This window comes from Camellia sinensis, chromosome 15, assembly GCF_055761805.1.
Source record: "Camellia sinensis isolate YWXY chromosome 15, ASM5576180v1, whole genome shotgun sequence".
NCBI lineage: Eukaryota > Viridiplantae > Streptophyta > Magnoliopsida > Ericales > Theaceae > Camellia > Camellia sinensis.
This window is the reverse complement of record NC_138975.1, coordinates 123,576,704-123,600,838: the sequence shown is the minus strand read 5'-3', so window position 1 is coordinate 123,600,838 and position 24,135 is coordinate 123,576,704. Positions and strand designations below refer to the sequence as shown.

Below are 24,135 nucleotides of genomic sequence, written 5' to 3'. Positions count from 1 at the left end.
CCAATATATTGATAGGGTAATTTTTGGGGAAAAATTGGGCCGAGCTGTGAATTGGGCTTTGTGGCCCAAAGTACGAACGACTGAGTAAAAAGGCCGTAATGATTACTCCGGCCCAATAGAAATAGTTACTCCGGCCCAAGAAAGACAAAGTTACTTCGGCTCAAGAATAGTAAAGCTACTTTAGTCCGGGCAAGTTGGAGCTACGCCGGTCTCAGAGTTAGTCCGGTCGTGATGTATCTTGAATAGGTCGGTCTAGCGGTATTTTTGAGTTAGGCCGACCTAGGAGTAATACCGGTCGCGATTTGTTAAGTTTGGTCCAGCTGTGCTATGGGTTGAGCAGAGAACCGAGATGAGGAGTAAAAGCAGAACCGAACTAAGAATAGTTCGGCCTACTCAGTGGCTCTGCATAGCCAAGCTTATTTCGATCATATCGTAGTTCGGCCAAAGTAAAAACCATCCCACTTGGTTTAAGCAGTGGGGGGTGTAAAAGGATAAGCATTATCCTTAGGAGTATGAATCCTAGGAGGACTCTGCATGGAGGAATAAAAGTGCTACTAAGATTGTGCCATTCGAAACTTATAAAAGCTCACAAACATCACCTTGGTGGAGGGAACACACAATTTTGCTTTCTGAAAACATAGAGCTTTGTCTATTTGTCAAGTTTACTGACTTAGGCATCGGAGAGATTTCCGGCACACACCCGCCGGCTAGCTCACGTTTGTGTTTTTAGGTGATAAAGCGACGTCGTACGGAGGAGCGTGGACTTGGTCAACAGGATTATACGAGAAGGCGTATTTCTTTCCCGTACAGATGGTATATTTTATTACTATTAATCTTGATTTAATTTCATCTATTTGTCACTCCATGATACCAAATATATGATGGTATATTCTATAACTGTTAATCTTGATTTAATTTCATCTATCACTCCATAATACAAAATATATGAAAGGGGTGCTCTAAAAGAGATAAGGGGATGAGGAAGTTTAATGAAATGATTGATCACCTAGAGGTATTGATATCCCAATGCTTTAAAGGAAATTCACTTGGTGCAATTCTCAGGAAGGGAAAAAGTGGAGTAGGATAAATAGATTTTTACTCAACCCAGAATGGATGCAAAATTTTAACTTTAAGTTACAGAGGCTGCCAATGAGGGTTTTTAATCATTGTCATATTCTGCTAATGGATGATGAGAGGGATTGGGCACCTATAGGCCATTTAGATTCCTTAATGCTTGGACTTTACACCCTAACTTCATATCTTTCGTGGAAGAAAGCTGGGCCGAAACTAATATGGATATTTGGTACTAATTTCTATCCCCTTATCTCTTATAGAGCACCCACTTCTTTCAGATTAATAGAGATTTTATTGATGAATATGTCAATGTACAAAACGTTAAAAATGCACATCAATAAAGCAAAGTCAAGTGCTTTGATCATTGTCAATACATTACATCCTAACTATGTTGGTACCCAATGCAAAACTAATCATACGCATTCCCATAGCCAACCTAAACTAGGAGTTTGAGAGATTCCAACTCAACTAGCTACTCCTCAATACATTCAGAGACACACTGATGCTCAACTGAATTGGCCAAAACCAATTACCATCATCCACCAACACAAACTCTAATAAGCTTAATATTAAAGAAAAAGTGATTAAAAGAATTGATGAATCTAATGTAAAGATGAATGGTACCATTCGTTGTGTGACTTACTACCCCAATGGACACCAGTCTATTTTGAACCCTCTGGCACAAAATATTTCAATTAATTTGACTGTTTTTCTATTTCATCTTTTCTTGACTCGATTATTTTAATCATCAATCAATACCTACATCACTTGATTAGGCTTATTTTCAATTGTAGACAGCATTATTGGAACCTCTCTAATTTGGTTGGTTTCGGTTTTAGGTTGCATATGATTGGTCTCTCAGTTCCCTTTTGTGAAGCAGATTGGGGCTAGATAGTATTTGTCAAAAGAGTTCTTAAATGCTTTGAGCCTTCCTTTGAAATTTGTGGAGCTACCTCTAGGAGCTAACCCAGGTAGAAAATCAACTTGGAAGCCTGTACTTGACAAAATCAGATTATGGCTTTCAGGCTAGAAGAGAAAATTGTTGTCCTTTGTAGGAAGACTAACCTTGATCAAGTCTTCTTTATCAAGTTTACCTATGTACTACCTTTCCTTATTTAAGATGCCTGAAGGTGTGGCAAGAGAATTTAAGAAGATTGAGGTTGTGTTCTTGTGGGGTGGTAATGATCTAAAAACAAAAGTTAAACTAGTGAAATGGGTGGAGGTAACAAAGAGTATTGATCAAGAGGACCTGGGCATAAGAAAGATCAGGGATGTCAATGCATGTTTACTATTCAAATGGCGGTGGAAATTTAGAAATCAAATTAATGCACTATGGAGGAGATCAGCTATTAGCAGCAAATATAAGATTAAGTATGCTGGCATCCTCTAGTGAGATTCTCATATAAGCATTCTAGAGTATAGAATGATATTATCTTCATTTTTTTTTTTAATCAATAAAGAAAAATTTCATTAACAGCATAAAATCAAAGGTACAGGAAGATGACATGCATCGAGAGAGATTTAGAAAGTACAAATTAACCCCTACTACTACTACTCGCATCCATATAACCAACTCCTTGGCCTCACGATTTTATTTTATTTTTAATGCAAAATAAAAGATAGACTAAAAAAAATGAAAAAAAAAAGGTTAAGAAGGACTGAACTAGAAAATAAAAAACATGAATCCCCACAAAATCAACCCACACAGCCCAAAACCAAAACACCGAAGCTGCTTCTGCACTCCTCTTTTCAACGAACCAACATCTTCTTTTTCAACACCCAATCTACTGCACTACTCTTTTCAACAAACCATACTCTGCTTTTCAACCCAAATATTTTATTCACCTATGCTGCTGCTGCCCCAATCAAATGTAATCAAATAGTAAAAGACCCACGCCTCAAATGTAACCTATGCTGCTTCTGCACTCCTCTTTTCAACACCCATGCCTCCTAAAAAGAAACTAAACTCTTCTTTTCACCAGCCCACACAGCCAATGCCAAGACCCACGCCGCCTCCACACGCTCTGCTGATTCGATTGAGAACGTTCTATGGCTAAAAAACTCCATAGTCGAAGACTCCATAGTTGGAAAAACTCCTTTGACCGAAAGACTCTGGCCGAAACACATCCAAGGACAAAACCCAAGGGCCAACTTCCATGTAAACACCTGAACAACAAAACTCACACTGGAATAAAGTCGCCGAACACCCCTACGGTCGGAACACATCTTATTGTCAGATCCAAACATTGAACACACCCGCTGCAGAAACTCTTAAGATAACGATCCAAACACCGAACAACCGCTGAGACACCTCCATACATTTGGATGAATTTCACCCCTCTAACTCTCACTCAAAGAGGAGTGCTTGAATGAAACCCGGACAGATCTAGATCAACTTCGATACTCATGTTTCCCCCCAAACAAAGCATCGATACTTCTCCATAAATCTGAACCATATTTCACCCCTCAAACTCCGACTCGCAAAAGAGCACCCAAATGAAGATCCTAACCAAATCTGGACGTCCTCTATGCTGGTCCAACACCAATCTCCTCCTCTATATTGACCCTTATTCCAGGCATCACCTGTTGAAAACAACACACCACTGCTTCAACCCCAATGAAACATCTAAAGCATGCACTGAAACACCAAAAAATGAAGATCAACAGCAGCACACAAAGCACACTAGGTGGGAAAATAATAGGGGAATCAAGTTTATTAAAAGGGATAACTAACAGACAAACACAGGAAAGAGCTGGGCCAGCCGACCGCCATAAGGGGTTATTTTCAATTTCTATTTGGAAAACTATCAAATCAAGGTGAGAAATAGGAATAGAATCAGATTTTGGCGTGACAGGTGGTGTGGAAGCTCTTGCCTAGTTTCCTTCTCTTTATAATCTCTCTACTGATAAGAAAGGTTTTCTACACTACTTTTTTGTTAGAAAATCCCACTCGCGTGTTTGGAATTTTCCCTATAGAAGAGTATTGTATGCTTGGGAATTGGCTGAAGAAGTTAGATTAATTACTATCTTGTCCTCTGTCTCTCCCTTGAGTCATGAGAATACTGATTGTCAGGTTTGGGCAAGTGCAGCTGCAAGCTCTGGTGCTTTCTCTGCGTCTAAATTATACTCATTTAGAAACTCTCTTCTTGGCCCTCATCTCAGAACCAGCATGTTTGTTTGGAGTAATGCATTACCCCCTACTTTTCTTCGTTGGTTAGCCTAGACAAACAGAATTAAATCTACTGGGTTTTTGCATAGAATTGGCATTTTAGATAGCAATGTTTCCACCATATACCCTTTTTGTAGATCTGAAACTGAATCTGCTGCTCATGTTCTGCTTCATTGCCCTTTCTCCTAGATCATTTGGTCTTCTGCGATTCATGATTGGGGGTTTTAATGGTGTATCCCAAAATTAGTGGAAGGTCTTTGCAACTGGTGAATGGGTGGAAAATTTAAGAGTCTTGAGAGGAAAATTTGGAGAGCTATTCCCCTAATTATTTTTTGGTCTCTTTGAAAGCATAGGAATGAGTGTGTCTTCACTGCAGCCCAACCCAATTCCTCTGGTCTGTGTGAGCTCATTAAGATCAGAATAGCTCTTTGCCTCAAAGCATCTATAAAGGTTTTCCCATAATTAGTTGATGATATTGTTTTCAAGTGAAGACAAATTGGGGGATGTTCTTAACTCTTGAGGGGTTATTGTAACTGGATTTTTGTTATTTTTCTTTCTCCTATTTTGTCTTTTCTCTTTTAGTTGGTTCCTTACTAATTTGGTGGTGTGCTTGCATTTGTTTGTGCCACTCTCACTGGTGCAAATGTAGTTGGGATTAGTTTGAGAGCTTCGATGCCCTGTGCCCTCTTCTCTTTATTGAGTGTATCTTTGCTCTTCATTGTTATAATAAATAAAGTTTTCTTTGCCGATCAAATATATATATATATATATATATGATTGGTCTCTCATCAAGTGCCAACATAATCGGGATATGATATATTGACAATGATCCAGTCTTTCTCACCCAAACTTGGTATTGTCTATGTTCCCTTTTGCATTTTAAAAATAAAATAAAATAAAAAATTCCTTCTGCCGATTAGAGAGAGAGAGAGAAGTGTTTACAAATATAAAGATAAATGGCCCCAAACAAAAAATCTACCTAAAAGGCAAGTGTTCTTGCAAATTCCAATCAATAGCAAAATTACTTAATTGTTGCAAAAACTAGATTCATCAAATTTTTTAACACTTTTCCTTTAAAAGTTCCCAATTATTCGCTTAATTGGAGTTAACATCTCAAACAATATACAAATATATATAAACATAACTACAAAATACATTTTTTCCAACCAATGACTTTGCCCTAAGTGGTCACTTAAAAAATCCAAAATATGGAATAATAATTAAAGAAGATAACAGCTAGCAGATGACCTAAAAATGAAATTTGTGCAATTTTTCTTTTTCCAGAAAGTAAAATTTTAATACCCTATTGTGTAATTTGATAGTTATAAAATTTCAAATAAAAGAAAAAAATCAAAGTAAACAATTTATCGCGTATGCACAACTACCCGTCAATCTGAATTAAGATTTTATATAAAACATAACCAGTAAAAAGGAAGGAAGACATAAGAAGTAGCCATTATATATATCAAAAGGAAATTATATTAAGCAGAAAAAAGCCCAAGATATTTTTTAAATAAGAGAAAGTAAATTTCAGATATAAAATAATAAAAAAGTGATTCATATGCAGCCACACAAATTTTCTGAAACATATGTACTTACCACTCAGTGTTAACAATGCTATTTAATGGTTTCATTTAGATCAAACTTAAGCTTTTCAGATGATGACTACAATCCAAAAATTAAAATAAAAAAATTATTATTATTATTATTTTTATCTATAATACTATTGAAGAAAGGAGAACTTTAGGAAATTAGTTTAGCTTTTAGGGTTAAAGAGATCCGCAACTCTAGAACCAAACAGCAGCCTTAAATCTCTCTCTCTCTAAAAACCATTCTTTAACTGAACCACAAAGTAGAGCAGACTTTCACTGCAAAAGATCACATCTCTGGAAATCAAATCTTAACAGTGGATCAGTCTTATAATGGTTTTTTTTGAAGTCTATTAAAAATGAATCCATTTTTATCAAAATTACCACACAAAGGTCTCAGTGACTTCCTCTCTTAATCAAGCTTTTAATGGAGAGGAAAAAAAAAACAATAGTTATTAAAAAAATGCAATAAAAACTCAAGGTCCTCAATAAAATCCATGTAAAATACTCTTTAAAAGGTATCTAATTTTTTAATATTTAACTATAACAAGAGAAAAGAAAAAGTTTAGATCTTCACAAAAACAATAAAAAAAAAGGCTCCATTTTTTTAATGGATGCAAATAAACCTAACTTGGACCTATAGGAACAGATCAAAACTTGAAGTATATACAAAACCCACAAAACAAAATCATCAAAAAATTGAAAGAAAAAAAAAAAAAAAAAAATTTGTTCTGACATGATGAGAAATGTTCAGATCTTGAAAGAAAAAACTAGACTACAACTTGCACTTGAAAAAACCTAACTTCGTAGACTATTAGAAGAAAAAAATTAGCAAAAGCAAGGCTCATACACACACAACATATGTATATATATATATATATATCGAGAGAGAGAGAGAGAGAGAGAGAGAGAGAGAGGGATACCTAGAGCCGCTACAGAACTCATAGAGCTTGCCACGATTGGAAAAGACTATGAGAGCAACCTCAGCATCACAGAGAACTGAGAGCTCATAAGCCTTCTTGAAAAGCCCATTTCTTCTCTTCGCAAATGTGACTTGCCTGTTTATTTTGTTCTCTATCCTCTTCAGGTCTACTCTCCCTCTTCCCATTTCTCTCTCCTCTCTCTCTCTCTCTATGTATTCTACTCTTGGTTAAGAACTGAACCCACTTTTAGAAGTGCTTGAATGTGAAGAAGGGCACCAAAAGAGATAAAAGGGCAGTAGAAAGAAAAGGAGAAAAATGAGAGAGAAATGGAAACCCCGAGTGTAGGCTGTCACTGTTCTTTGGTTACATTATTCTATATCTGGTTACTATTTCCCTTAATGCAAAACCGAAACTGCATGTCCACTACACCTGAAACATTGTAGTAAACATAAATAGGGAAGTCAAAATTTTGCTAATCTTTTTCATTTTAAACAAATGTGGAACTTTAATGATCATATTTTATTGATTATATTTGGTTGAATTTTCAAAATTTGCTTTTGATTATTTTTTATAAATTTAAAAACTATACAAAAATTTTAGAATAAATTATAAATACATATCTTGAGATTTGTTTAAAATAAGAATTGTTTCTTATTGTTCTGGAAATTACAGCATGGCTCCTGAAGCTTTTAATTTCATAACAAATATCATCTTTAATAAATAAATTATCAAGTCAATCAATAATTTTTAATAATGTCAGAATATATTTCAATTAATAATTCAGGTAATTTCATTATTATATAGGAGAGTGATTACTAATTTTATTTTTGAGTTAATTCTGTTAAATAAATTTTTTTTACAATGGATATTTATAATTTTTCAAATCAAATGAGATAATTTGTATTTGAAGTAAATCACAGTGGGAGCATTTGTAATTTATCTAAAATTTTATGACAAAATGATGTGAGAATGAAAATCTTAAAAATAAAAGTCATTAATTGGCCTTAATTTGTAAAGTCATTGTGATTAAAATTTTGTATTGATTTTTTTTTTTTTTTTGTCTATATAGCACTATTCAATCTAGAAATTGGTTTGGTAAAATTAAAGGGTCAAGTATATTGACCTCTCATGAGATTTGAAAAAAGTACAATAAACTCTTATAATTTACATATTATTACATTTTGCTCTTTTGTGATTTTAATTTATGTAACACTTAAGTCATCTTTTCATTAATAATTTGTTAGTTATATGAATGAAAAAAATTATGTTATTATCTCTTTTACACGAAAATGTATATTTTACGTTGTTTATTTTTATATTTTTGCAATATTCGTATTAGTTTTAGGCCATTTAATCTTACTAAGAGGGAGCTCAGTGTAATTATATCAAAATTGTGAGATTTATTATATTTTTTCTAAACTTCAAGGATGACAGTGTAATTTAGCCAAAAATAAAAATAAACATAAATGAAATTATTATTTTATATGTATTCTTTTTCTTTTTCTCTTTGAAGAGAAAATAATATTGTAAATTAAAAAAAAATTGTGTTTATTTTAATCAATTGATTTTTTATTTTTTGAAAGGAAAAAAAAAGATTTTGAAAACTTAAACAAATGTATATGAAAAATGAAAAAAAATAAAAATTAAACCCCTAAAAAGTCTTCCATAATTTTACCTATAATAACATGACAAGTTTATGTGTCACCTTTATTAATTTGTCAAAAACTTAACTGTGTTAGATCTATCTATCTTATTATGTCATTGTGAATAAATTATAAATTGTAGTTTCTATCATCCATCATAAAAAAAATGTATATAAAAAATAATACAAGAATGAAGCGGTAATATCATTTTTGTTACTATGAAAAAATTAATTTCATGAAAATCATCTTGGAGCCACGGTCAGTCATCACCAATAGATCGATCCTAACCTTTGTCAATCAACCGGTTACAACTTCAAAATGATTTTCATAAAATATTTTCCATTACACCTACACTTATTGTCTGATATTAGAAAAGAATTTTATAAATGCTTTGTTTTAAAATAAAATGTTCACATTGAATCACATCGTTTTATAATTTTTATTTGTATATCAATATCATCACTCTAACAAACAAAAAAAATTATCATTATTCTTTTTTATCAATAAAAAAATCTTTATTGATGAATAAACCATACAAAGCACAAAATTATTACATCAATACAGAGAGTGAAAAAATTCGCCATTATAACTCATAAGGAAAATGCTATAAGTACCAAAATTTCTACTAAATAAATAACTAAATGTTTCACATGAATGTGTAATTTACAAACACATCTATGTAAGATATTTGGTCATTTATTAAAATCTGGTATATCTAACATTACCCAACTCATAATTCTAATGAATGAGAGCATTTATTATATGATTTGTTTCTCAAGTGACAAAATATTTGTTAGAAATTGGGCGCACATGTGGCATGACTCTCTGAACCTTTTGAACCTGAACCTTTTGAACCTGAACCTTTTTTAACCTTATTTATGTAAGTTTGAATTTGAATTCAAAACTTATTTAGATAACCATTCAGGATATCTATACCTATCATACCAATCTATATGGATAGATTGATATATATGGTTATATATCTGATTATATATTGATCAGATAATATAATTGATATATCAGATACGTTAAGAGGTTTTTACCTATAACCTTTTTTTTCAGACTCTCTCTCTCTAACTCTCTCCCATGCGAAAACGATCCAGCTTTTGCACTGTGACTTGTGTGGGTGATACTCATTTTGTAGTATCACTCCATTGCTGAGTTGGTTGTTCACATCTTGGAAGCACGTGATTTACCTATGAGATTCTTGGCTTCAGGCTCTACTAAAAGGTATGACTATGAAATTTTTCATCCGCTGCGTTTTATACTTTGATTTACATTGGTATCAGAGCTAGATTGGATATTTTCATGTTTATTTTTATGCATTAAAATATGTGTATATTTTTATATAAAATATATATATATATATATATATGATATATGCATGAATATTCATAAAGGAGGAAGATGTCCCTCTCATTAGATTAAGAACATAAAACACTTCATGTTTATGTTCATTAAATGTCATTTTTAATGCCATAAATGTTTTTCTTGTGAAAAATGGAGTCCGATAGTAACAAAATTAGACTATAAAACACCCTGGAAGGCGGCGCGTGTGACTTACGTGCTATATGACGCCGCCCAGCGAATCCACGCGCCACCACGCGCTCGGCGCGCTTCCCACGCACTTCCACGGGTGCGCTGTCCGAGCCCTTCCACACGCGCGCGTTAAACCACACCGCTTCGAGCAGCGTCACGTGCGCAACCACGCGTGCGCCATGCGCCGCGTCGCCTCGCGCCGAGTTGCGCTGCGTTGAGCGGCGGCGAGCCTAGCCGAGCCGTTTTTTCCGCGCTGGTTTGGCTCTAAGGCTCTGGTTTTTTTTTAATTTTAAATCGTGTTAAATGGTCATAATTAATTCGTTATACCTTTGTTTTAAGCGTGGTTGGTACCATTAGACTCAGAATTAAATTTTCTATCTTCTGTAAAATTTTCAAAATTTTATGAAAATAAAAAATATTTTTCCTGAAATAATAATTCATTATTTCTATTTTAAAATGCATCTGGTGTTGCATGATTAAGTTTCTGGGGTTGAATTTTTTATTGTAGACTATTGTTATAGTTTATTATTTACTGATATGGTTATTGCATTTTACTAGATTCTGAAATATTTATTTTTAATTTTATGTGTGTTTATTAGTTATTTAAAATTCCAGAAAATACCAAAAAATTTCAAAAATTTTCAGAAGTGATATACTTTCTATTATGGTATAATTTGAATATTAAATACAACATATTGTTGTTTTTTACCTAGAGTTTCTAATATGTTGTAATTAAAATAGCATGATTAATTGTTATTTGTTTAAATTCCATTATTAATTGTGACATAGCATAAGTTGGTTGTGAATCTACATTATGATGCTATTGTATGGAATTAGAATTTTTTATCATGCTTTTAGACATGCCATAGTCAGTGGGAAGTTCTTCGATTGAGAGAAATATTTGTAAATTTACTCCCGAAAACTAATATTTTGTGCATGAATTAAATTAAATTTTGGATAATTGTCACATGTGGCACAAGAGATGATTACGAGCATAGTGGATTTTCGATCTTGTGACTTGTGTAATATTGTCACTATTTAATTTAGATTTTTGCGGCAAAATTATATTATGCTAATCAAAATTAATCCCAATACGAATTTCTCTCTAAATTGACTTAGCTTATGGAAGTTAATTTGGTTGACCAAGACTTAGTAGACATGTTCAATTTGAACAATGTAATCCTATTATTTAGATGAGTAAAAGTCTTGCAGACTTTAGGTCAGACCTTAATTGAGTCAAAGTAAGGAAATATGACTCAAAGTCGCCCTGATTTTGTTGCCTTGTTTGGCACAACAAAATTTGATGTGTGCGTTATGGTTAACGGCACACTACGTAGTTTTGATTGGCGAGTTTTGGAGTTATGAAATTAGTAAGCTCTCAATAGATCAGTATATGATCTTGACTATTGAGCTGCACGAATTAACTTTGTAATTTGACTTGTAAATAATGTTACATCATTGGATGAAGTAACATTCAAGAATCACGTCATCCAAGAAATGCGAGCTTAAATAAATTAGTCATTGAGTGTAAGACGAGTAGCCAGTATGAGCAGTATTTTGCTCTCTACCCAATTATTGGGAGTGGATGGAGCAAAATTTCATGCACTATAATAGTGTGCGTTGAAATATCACGTGAAGTTAAAAGATTAGCGCTTAGAAGCTGCAAAATCTATTAACACTAAGTGAAAATATTAACGCTTAGAAGCTACAAAATCTATTAACACTAAGTGAAAAGATTAGCGCTTAGAAGTTGCAAAATCTATTAACACTAAGTGAAAAGATTAGTTCTTAGAAGCTGCAAAATCTATTAACACGAAGTGAAAAGATTAGAGCTTAGTGGCTGCAAAAATCTATTAGCATTGCCAACTTGTCTAAGTTTGGACACTTACTATTTCCACACTTGAGTGTGAGACATGAGGAGGGGCTTCTTTGTATGAATCCTTAGCAAGGCTAACGTTTTTAAATAACGTTTACCACTAAGCGCAAACGTTGCAGCATAGTAATGAAAAGGTCAAGGCCGACAAGGTTGTTATAACTCTAAGAATTTGACGCATGGCTCATGAGAGCATTGTGTTGAATTAAACTCTTTAGCCTAATTCGCGCTTAAGTTACTTCGAGAATTGTCATAGATTGATAGCTTATTCTCTCCTTCTAGTGCATAGCAGAATTAATTACAAGTAACTATGAAGCGAGAAACAGAGATGGCAAGAGGGGTATCGTCATCTTTCAACTAGATGCAGTAAAGTGTATGGAGAATAAAATTGACTTGAAGGTGCAGGGGATTAACACTTATTAGTTAAATTTGCGACTTAGGCACACTTAATATCTCTATAACATCCTTTTATGATCTAGTGAATATGAATTAGTCGTGAGTCATTACCTAGTTGGGGCTAAACCTTTAAAATTTGTCTTCAAGAACTCACATATTAAAAAGATTGGAATTAGTTTATGACATTGGTCATGAACCGGTGGCTTATTATACTTAATCACATTAATGAGATGATGACAAGATGGTTTAAGTAGGCCCTCTCGGGCCCACTCGCTTGTGACATCATGCTCTCATGTGAATGTATAACTTTGTTCGCAATGGTTGCGCACAAGTAAGTAGGAAAGCCGTAGAAGGTCATTTGTATTGGCGCATTTAGTCCACTATGATATTTGTGATTAGATATGTGTAAGGGTATGATAGCTAAGCCTCAATCTCGATACATTTATAGATTACGATACGCATCTGAGTCAAGACTATTTGATCTCTAATAAGTCAAAAGTTTTGAGATGATTTTTGACATTGCACATATGAGGTTGTGATCAATTAGATAAGAGCTTTTGTACTTTTAGTTTTGACCATGTGGCGAGTATCTATTTGAGTTATTTTTTAAGAAAGCTCTGTGAAGAGAAATGGATGCTTAGAAAATTGATTATTCCTAGTACTCAACAACACAATGGTGCAGTAGAGATAAGAAATTAAATATTGTTAATGTTAGGTGGATAATGGTGCAAAATGTTTTCTAATTGAAAATTGCACTAGTTTGTTGCCTATATCCCTAACTAAGTGCCCTTTATATCAGATTTTACACTCCATTTGAGTAATGGGTTAGCTGAGAGCCATCTATGGGCGATCTGTAACCATTAAGCAGCTTATCTTTATTTTACTTCTCATAAGGTTACAAAGTTAAGACCTAGGGTTCTATAGCGCATTATTGTATACTATCTTATAAACACATAGGGTCATGTAGCGCATTATTGTATACGGTCATGTAAACCCTCCGGGTCATGTGCATATAGGTAAGCAGCTTTGTAGTAGTGTAACTAAGTCACATAAAGTTTTTTTAGTAAATGTGACGTGAATAGAGTTTTGGAACTCTATAAGATAGAGAATTCTAAGCATAGCGCTTTTATGTAGCCTAGTTGAGAATGGAAAGAAATTTTCAATATCCTAAGGACAGTGGGAGCGATGTGCCTACTATTGGATTACTCCATTAGAGTAGAATACTCTACATTTTTAGTTGCGTGGTAGCGAATGTGAAAAATTTTCTACGTTATCACTAGGTGATTGAGAAGGAAACATTCATGATTGCTCCGCAAGATGATAAAGTGCCTAGGATAATGCCAAAGGCTCTAGTCTCCTGTTTTTAGAAAGTGGATCAATGTTGCATAGTTTAAGACAAAGTCTTTGAGGATTAACCATTTCTATAATTTGGTTGATTTTCCATTATGACGCGAAACTGTTCTAAAGTTATGCGTAATTTGGATAGTCATTGTTGAGGCATAAGGCTCGCTAGATACTGAAAAGTCGCACCATTGAGAAAAGTGTAGACTATGAGAAGACTTCCTCCTAGGGAGTGAGGTTATTTTGACTTAGGCTATGATTCGAAACATTGATTTGTGGACATTGTGACCCAACTTTCTCGTTAGATAATTGGATAAGTAGATCCGTAGGGATTTACCTTCTACTTTTATGGTGAAAAGTTAGGAACGCAAAAAGGTTGCTAGTTCTAATAAATCTTTTACAGCCTAAAACAGTTATCCAAATAGTGGTTCTTAGATTTTGTTAAGCCATGATAGGCCAACGATGATCGATGAAGACTATTGAGGCATGATCAATGGTCCAAAAAAAGTTTTTCCTTACTTAGTCATTATGAGCCAGGAATTTATAGGGTTGTCGCCACCTAGGGTGGGCAGTCCTTTGTCTTAGATATGATGGACATGGGTGATATAATTTATATGCTCGGATGTACAATCCTTAGGGATTGTTTTGGGAGAATTCATGTTTTGTCTTCGATGACTTACATAAGGAATATCCTAGAACGATTCTAGATGTAAAATTACAAACCCATTGACTTACTTATCGATAAAAACCAGAGCCTTAGCTATTGAGTGAATCCTCGGATTGTCTTTGGGAGAAACAAATGACCTATATTCCTTGATCTTTTTTTTTTTTTTTTTTTGTGGGAGCCTGAAGTACGCTATGTGGGCATATTCGTTATGATAAGTGTTATCTTTGGTAAATGGTCAACTGAGTTGTTTAGACATTGACCATGCTCATTAGATTGTGGATAAAATACTTTACTAGTAGTATATTAATTTGCTCCTTGTAAGATTCAATGCGCTAGTTGGGCGCATCAAGAATGAACGCAAATTGGTCACCAAAATATCTTTAGAGAGGTTGTTGCGCAAGAGGTAGTGATCTTGAATCACTTCATGTGAGGCGCACATGGAGGATTCCGTTGTATATGCTTATCGCAAGAGGTGCTGATAAGGCTTATGTTTGGAATCTAGAATTGCGCAAGTTGTAGTCATGTTTTTTAGATCGATCACTTATTTGTTGTGAGATGATGGGATGTTGACACTATTATGGTTTGTGTCAAATGATTAGCAGATGATGATGTCAGCAGGCAAGATTGGCTCACTCACACGAGCAATCGCCCTTGACGCTTGGGAGCGAGCAAGGATGAGACTAATGGTTTATTTTTATTTAGAGCCAAGAGAGGCTTAAATTATCCACTATGCATGTCGCCTTGGTTACAACCAAGATGAGGTCGTGTTAAGGACCAAACATGGATGTTAGTACCCACTTTCCATGTTGTGCCTATTATGATTAGCCAGATGCGAGATCTCATTTGGCGCTTAGAAAGCGAGCAAATAGAGAATTCTGGTTAGGCGCTAGAAAGCGACTAGACTAATATCTGTACGGTGTATCGAGTATGACGTCACTCTTTTGGAAGAGTTACTCTACCATAGCATGTATTCATACTATATGTGCTTGGCGACCGAGTAATGAGGTGAGAGAATGGATCCCTATTTCTTCACCGTGTGAGTCTTACGTGTCATTATTGATATGACTTCATTTATGTACCCTTTTGTGACTTTTGACTATGTCATAAGGTAAGGGGTTGATGTTCTGCTACTTTGGTATGTTGCCTGCGGTCATGTATGATTCAGCCTTAAGGGACATCAATGAAAAAGCGCTCAATCCTAAACTAAATGGCATGAGGGCAAATGGAAGATCATCTAGTATTACACCACTGTTGTATATTCACTGCCGACAACTCACATCGCTCTGTATGAGAGGCGGATTGAGTGTGAATATATTGCAAGAATTGAGAGAGTCAACCATGCTCTTTTGGAGGGATTAGAGATATTTTTTGGATCGATGTAATTAGATGGGTCTGGGGTATATGAGACACTATTTCTGTTCTTTTTGGGTTGATGTCTCTATACTGGCTCATTTTGAGTTTCTAGTATAGAGCTTCCACATGCAGGTGTTCTTAGCTATCGCACGGTGCATTGACTAGTATGAGATTGTTCTTTTCTGGGGAGATTGAAATAGAGATGTGGCAGTGTCATATCAGCTCATGTGCGAGTGGGAGATGTTAGAAATTGGGCGCCCATGTAGCATGACCCTTTGAGCCTTTTGAACCTGAACCTTTTTGAATCTTATCCATATAAGTTTAAATTTGAATTCAAAACTTATTTGGATAACCATTCAGGATATCTATATCGATCATATCAATCCATATGGATAGATTGATATATATGGTTATATATCTGATTATATATTGATCAGATAATATAATTGATATATCAGATACGTATATCAGATACGTTAAGAGGTTTTTACCCATAACTTTTTTTCCCAGACTCTCTCTCTCTAACTCTCTCTCATATGAAAACGATTCAGCTTCTACACTGTGACTTGTGTGGGTAATACTCATTTTGTAATATCACTCCATTGCTAAATTGGTTGTTTACATCTTGGAAGCACGTGATTTGCTCACGATATTCTTCGCTTCAGGCTCTACTAAAAGGTATGACTATGAAATTTTTCATCCGCTGCGTTTTATACTTTGATTTACAATATTATTTATAGAATTTTAGGGAAATTTTTACTTTTTAAACAAAATTTTGAAATTATATTTATAATTTATCTTTTTTTCTATATCATAGTTTCTTAAATATTTGGTGTGATACATGTACAAATAATCAAATGAATTTTACATAAATCGATTAATATTTGACCTCTGTAAATATTATAAATAAAATATGATTATGACGTCAGCTCAAACGTCAGCTCAAACCTATATTATAAATAAATTATAAAATATTATAAATAAAATATTTGACCTCACCAAGTTTAACATTTTAGTGGGGTGCCGCAGCACCCAATAAATGTTTACTTGACGTCAGCTCAAACCTCAAAAATGATGTTCCAGTCTTTCCTGCTGGAGGGACACGTGTCAATTCTTCAGTCGTGCACATTATAGTTCAGTCTCGTTTCGGGCTTAACTTTGTTTTTTGTTTTTTGTTTTTTTTTTTTGTTTTTTAAAGTAATATTAATCCATTTATTTGGTTTTTATACAACTAAAGATTTATTTATATTGGTGAAGTAGAATTGATGGAAAAATATATATTTTAATTATTAAATTTAATAAAAATTATATTTTATATATATTTATATTGAGTTTCATGCTTAAAGTATTTTTTTTATCGATTTTATTTAATGAAAATATGCTAATGGTTTAAATTGAAAATAAAATAAAAAATCAATATTTAATTGATAAAATTAAAAATTTAGAATTTATTTTGTTAGAAAGTTAAAATCTTGAGATTTTTTTAATAATTGTCTCTAAAAGAATTTAGTGATTTTTTGATTTTTTTTTGAATCTTTGATAATTTTTACTACTTCAGTCTTCATGCCCTTGTTATGAGATTTCAGAAAATTTGGGTAAAGGAACAACCCCCGCTCCCCCCGCCCCTCCCCTTCTTTAAGCAACATAGGAAACAAAAGGGTCTACTTGAAGAAGCCTAATACATTAATATGTTTTTTTTTTTTTTTTTGATCAACCAAAAAAACTTTATTGATGAGAAAAAACCTTACAACGAAGGAAAAAACACAACAATAAAAGAGAGAGAGGAGGGGGGAATGATGCAAAATTCATCATAGTGAAACAAACCCAATCCCAACTAGGTTTGCACTAAGTCGCTCACACAATCATATGACAGCACCAAACCACGAATCTGTTGGTGAGGAACCAACAGATACACAGTAATAAAGTAGACAGCAGTGCTAGCAAATACACAGCTAAATAAGGCAGCAGTGCTAGCAGATACAACAGCACATAAACACAAAAGCAAAAAACATCAGCAAAAACACAACTAACACCAGAGCAGAACAAGTCACACCAAAGCAGACGCACTAGAGCAATCACCAAGTTAATAGCATAGAGACACCATATTAGCAAGATACACTAGACACAAGCAACTCCAGCACATATATACCAGAGTAACACAAATACACAAGACAACATTGCTAGCAGAACATCAGCACAGATACACAAAACCAAAAAAATCAACAAAAAACACATCAACACCAGAGTAGAACAAGTCGCACCAGAGCAGATACACCAGAGCAATCACCAAGTTAACAGCACAGAGATACCCGAATTAGCAAGATGCACCAGACACAAGCAGCTCCAGCACAGATATACCAGATTAGCAGGAAACACCAAAAACAAGTACTAAGGCCCCATTTGTTTGGGGTTATGGGGAGGGAATTGGGTTTGATAGAGAGGAAGGGATTGAGAATGGGGTGTTTATTTTAAGAGATAGGGAAGGGACTAGTAATCCCTTGGTATTTGTAAGGAGGAGGAAGGAGGATTGGTAAGGAGGAGGTAGAGATGGTATTAGAAAAATAGTGAGGTGATTAGACATTTATTTTTTATATATTGGAAATTTTTTTTTTAAATATAATGTTTATTTTTTTATATTTTTTTATTTGTTTTATTATTTTATATAAAAATAATTTAACAATTCCTCACTATTAATCCCTTCACTATCAATCCCCTCACTATTAATCCCCTCACTAACAATCCCCTCACTATTAATCCCCTCACTATCAATCTCCTCCATTCTATCTCCCAAAACAAATGGGGCCTAATGTAACAGCAGATATACCAATGTAAGAGCATAATAGAACACATAGCACACAGATACAGAGGCAAAACACTCTTAATAACAAAACAATATATGACTAAGGTTATGAACAATATCATGCCTTGAGTATGAGAAACATGGAAGATTGGACTTGGTCCACAGAGCTACTCTCCATTTCACATTAGCACTTAATTCTTTTAGATTAGGTTGACACCCATTGAAGATGTAATCATTCCTAATTTTCCAAATAAACCATAGCATAGCCAATGGCACTAAATTCCAAAGCTTCACAATAATCTTTTTGCATTTAAAACCCATCCACCAATGTAACGAAACCACCACTGAAGCAGGTGTTGCCCATTTCAAATCGCACCAAAGTAACAATTCAATCCAAGACTTCCAAATACCACTGCACAACAAAAAAATATGATTCACAGATTCAGGTTCAGCTTTACAAAAGGGGCAGACATTACTGAAACTACTGCAAAGTATACCAAAAATTTGCAGAAAGTCCATGGTTTTAACTCTACCCTTCCAAATCAACCAGCCCAGGAATTGAACTCTAGGAAGAGCCACATTATTCCATAATAGTTTAGGGATCGACAGCTTAGGCCCATGATGAGCTTCCAACCAGGATCTCACTGAAGCAACTGTGAACTGCCCAGATGAGGACCTCTGCCACCTAAAAGAATCTAGGAGGATTTCTCTCAAGCATGGTGTCTCTGACAGTAGGAGATATAATCTACTAACCTCAACACCCTCCCAAGGCCTGAATACCCTCCTGAAAGATATGTTCCACCCCCCCTGAAATTTTCTTTCTACGTAAAAAATATTCCAGGGATTCTTCTTTCTAAGTAGACAAACTAAATAGCCTAGGAAATTCATCGTTAAGTTTTGTATTCCGCAGCCATTATCCAGCCAAAAGTGCACTCACTTTCCATTACCCAAATGAATTTCTATACTAGAGAGGAAAAAAACATGTAAATCTGGATTAACCTCTACCCTAGAGAGAATTCATTTCCACACATTTGACACCCTCCCAGGAGTCTCAAGATTAGGTATCCAACCCCTTCCTACCACTCTATACCTGCTATTTATAACCTATCTCCATAATGCCTTTTCCTCTACCCCATATCTCTACCACCATTTCATGAGTAAATTGTTATTAATTTCCCTCAAATTCACAATCCTCCTTACTCCTTGCTAGTTGTGACAGACTTCCACTTTACAAAATGCACTTTCTTCTTTTGCTCAAAGCTTTCCCACAAAAAGGTTGCTTGTAGTCTATCAATAGTTTTTGCCACACCCTCAGGCAATTTGAATAAAGATAGGTAATAACATGGGAGATTGGATCAGACAGATTTTATCAGGGTTACTCTACCAGCAAAAGAGAGCAACTTTTTTTTTTTCTTTCTAAAGGGCCAATTTTGACTTTATTTTATCCACCACCGGTTGCCATGGCTTGCTTCTTTTAGCGTTAACCCCAAGAGATAGCCCTAAATATTTCGTTGGTAGTTTTTGGCACTTACAGTTGAATTTGGTTGCAAAAGCCTGGCCAAGAGCTTCGTCAATTCCTATATCACACAGCACACTCTTATGGAAATTTATTTTCAAGCCTGAAATAATCTCAAAGCACCGAAGAATTCTTTTAATAGTCACCAACTCTGCCTCCTCTGCTTCACAAAAAAGTAAGGCATCATCAACAAATTGTAAGTGGGTTACTTGAAACTCTGTTTGGCCCATTGAAACACCCTCGATTAACCCCATCTCTTTTGCTCGTACCAACAGTAAATTGAGGCCCCTAGCTGCAATATTAAAAAGGAAGAGGGAAAGAGGATCTCCTTGCCTTAGCCCTTTACTAGAAGAGAATTCATCAGTTGGTGAACCATTCACAAGAATGGAAATTCTGGTTGTGGTCACACACTCTTGCATCCAACTAACCCATAAATCCCCAAATCCAAAATTTGTTAGCAAAGACCACAGATAATTCCAATTAACTGAGTCATAGGCTTTTTCAAAATCTAGTTTAAGAATAATCCCCTTCTTTTTGTGTTTCTTCTACCAATTCACGACCTCATTAGCTATCATGATACCATCAAATATATGACGACCACCTATGAAGGCAGATTGTACTTCATTGATAATATTTGGCAACACCAAACTAAACCTATGTGATAAAACTTTGGGAAGGATTTTGTAGGCAAGATTCAATAAACTAATTGGTCTATAGTCAAAGAGACTCGAAGGACTGACCAGCTTGGGGATTAGGGCAATGAAAGAACTATTCAAACCTTTAACCAATTTGCCATTAGAATGGAACTTTTGCATGAATTTGAATACATCATCCTTCATAATTTTCCAACACTTTTGGACACAAGCTATGTTGAATCCATCCGGTCCAAGGGCTTTATTCTCGTTATTATCCTTTACCACCCTCCAAATTTCTTTCATGGTAAAATGAGCTCCAATACCTCCCAGACCTTTGCTGAGCTTAGACTCTCAAAAGTGCCAACTAATTTTGGTCTACTAGCCTAATCTTCTGTCAAAAGCTGTGGAGAAATGCCTCAATACTTCTTATTTGATCATCACGGGTTCATCATATCTAACAACATTAATCAACACTGAGTCCAACAGATTTATACTTTGTCTTTTACTTGCAATAATATGAAAGAATTTGGTGTTCTTATCCCCATAATGTGCCCAATTCAATCTGAATTTTTGGAATCAAATCCAATCATTCATCTTTCTTAACTTTCAAACCAGACTACTAATTTCCTTCCTATTTGTTGTTCCTTGTGTTACAGTGTGTTAGTTCTATTTTTTTGCTTTATAATAAATTAATTGTTTGATTTTCTTTTTCTTGCTTTGGATACCCATGAATAATTATAATTATTTTCCTTTTTATTTGTTGTCAGTATGTGAAATGTTATAACTTATATTTAGGATTTTTTTCTAAATATAGAAAAACATCACTAAAAATATTTAAGAATTTAAAAAAAAATGAAAATTTAATAATTATATTGTTAATTTATAATTTTTTAAAAATTATTTATGACATAATTATGACGTCAAGGTTCAATCTGGTTCAACCCAAGAGTTGAACTGATAACCCATTTGCCAAATCTCTTTTCCAGTTTATTCATCGACTTGGTTTTTAAAACCTTGCATATTAGGACACAGAAGGATAGAGGTAGATAGATCATAATGGCCCAACCCATGTTTATGTGTGATGAGTCCCACACGTGGGGTATTGTTTGGCTCCATCCATAAGGTTTAATTTGTGTTAGGACTATTCACAAGGATGGAGACAAATATATAAGGTAGGAATATTGTAATTGACCTGTGTTTGGACCATTTGTATGAACACAAAAGAATAGAGGAAATGAGATTGTAATGACCCCAACTCTCATTTATATATATATACATTGACAATATGCATGGATGTCTTGTATATATGATTAGTTGAAGCAATGAACCAAACGACATTTCTTGACTCTTTTGGGTTAATTCCACTGACGTCTAGTTAGTTTTGTTTTTAAAAAATAAAAATAAAATGAAATTTTGATGGTTATCTTTTTTGCACTAATCAAATACCCTATACTCTATTTTGATGGTTATTTTTTTTTGCCAAAAATGTTAGAAATTTTAAAAAATTTATTAAAAATTTTATCAAATATCTCACATAAGTGTCGGACTCACACGGGACCTGTATTGTGTGGGTCCTACACCTATGTAAAACATTTAATAAAATTTTTAATAAAATTTTTGAGATTTCTAACATTAATTTTTTTTTTTTTTTTTTTGGCACTAATCAAATACCCTTTACTGTCCTCTTCCCCTGCTACTTCGTATTTATTATCATATTCCCTTTTATTTTTTTCACATGTGAGTCCTCTACTATTCATCATAACTTGTTCATTTTTCAAGTTTTATTAAATGCCTAATTATATAAAACAAATTATAATGATAATGTCAGAACAATTTTAATTATAATATCAAGAGAAGAGATAATAGGTGATCTTTTTACTATATTAGAATTGTGGTTGAGAATAGGGTTATTCGAACCCATAATTTGTACAACTTGAACCGATTCGTATACAAATTGATAGTTTCGCAGACACAATATAGGCGGATACAGTTTGAAATATGGTATAATTGTGGGTTGCGGATTTAACCTGCACCCGCAAGAATCCGCCCACACTTAGAATTTTTCTTCTTTTTTTTTAAAACCTGAACCGTTGTTATTTTATTATTACATTTTGGATGAATGTAAAAATTTATGAAGAATTTCCTTTAGGTAAGCTTAGAATTTTGAATGATTTTACATTAATTGTATTGTTAGGTAGTAGATAGTGAATGAAATTAATGATCCAATTTAAGATTTTGAAAGATGTGCTTGTGTTAGTTTATGATTTGATTTAAAAGCTTAGGATTTTGAATGATTTATTTGTATTAGGAATTGATTTTGTTGTGTTTTTAATTTTTATAAGTTTTAATTCATTAATTATTAATGTTGGAGCATTTTAGAAAATGTGAGGAAAATGACCCAAAATAAATATTAACAAATTGGGAAAAAAAAATACTCCAAAATAAATTTTTCAAGAAAAAGTCTAATCCGCAAACCGCCAGCAACCGCTCGCACATCCGCGAATCCTGCCCGCATAAACCGCAACCCGTATTATGGGCGATTGTTGGTTGAATTTTTCCTAAACTGCATTTATGTGGGCTGGTCCAAACCGATCTACAAACTGGCCAAAACTGAATCGCGACCCCTCCTAATTATAATATAGATTTATAATATAGATAAAAACTCTTAAAAAGGATGAAAAGACACACACATAAATGAAAGAATCAAATCCTAAACTTTAGTAAAATGTAAGATAATATTTGATTTATTGAAATTATTTGGAGCAAGAATGAAAAATCGCTATTCGGTGATGGTGTGTTTGGTTTACACATTTAGCTAGGGATTTTTTTTTTAAATTATATGAAAAATAGTTATATTTCATTTACTTTTTTTTTTCCTTTCAAATTTCTATTCAAATTCATAAATCAAACACATCATAACAAAATAATTATTGTCTTAAATTTATTTGTCAGTTCCTAAACCATTGTTAGTGATATATTGTAATTATGGTTATCACAATCTCGATTCGGATCGTAAAATCTTAAGATCCTACAACTCTAGTTGGTCCAAACGATTCAAATTGTACTAAGATCTTAAATCTAGTAGGATCTTAAACTGATTACGATCCTAATCAAAAAATCATGCAGAATCGTATTCACTGTGTTTGGTTTGAGTTTTCTGGATTAAATTTTTTGAAAATTGACTTTTTTGGTTTTTTGTGTTTTTTTTTTTTGTTTTTAGTGAATATTTTTTAAATTTTAAACATTTTTTTTTTACTTTTTTAGATACACCTTACTTAGATGTATCTAAAAAGTAAACAATTTGTGAAAAAATATTTTAAAAAATTAATAAATACATAAAAATGCAAAAAATATACTGAATTCTTGTATTTTTTATATTTTTGGTATTTAGTGAATTTTTAAAAGATTTTTTTTACAATTTTTTTACTTTTTAGGTATATTTATGTTAGGTGTGTCTAAAAAGTAAAAAAAAATGCTTAAAATATTAAAAAAATTCAGAAAAAACAAAAAAATACAAAAAATAAGAAAGTAAAATTTTCTGAAAAGTGTTTTGAAAAATTCAGTAAAATTTTCTTAAGATCCCAATTCTACTATGATTGCCAATCCTACCCAAAAAA

At 33.6% G+C, this 24,135-nt stretch overlaps 1 protein-coding gene across 1 annotated transcript in view; it reads right to left on the bottom strand.

Moving 5' to 3' along the window:
- The window catches only part of LOC114256720 (agamous-like MADS-box protein MADS2), a 53,742-nt gene extending 46,650 nt beyond the window's left edge, over positions 1–7,092 (bottom strand). The window contains exon 1 of the mRNA XM_028196391.2: positions 6,756–7,092. Coding sequence (XP_028052192.2) covers positions 6,756–6,940 — 185 coding nt within the window. The 5' untranslated portion in view covers positions 6,941–7,092. The remainder of the gene's footprint in view (positions 1–6,755) is intronic.
- Between the last annotated feature and the right edge of the window lie 17,043 nt (positions 7,093–24,135).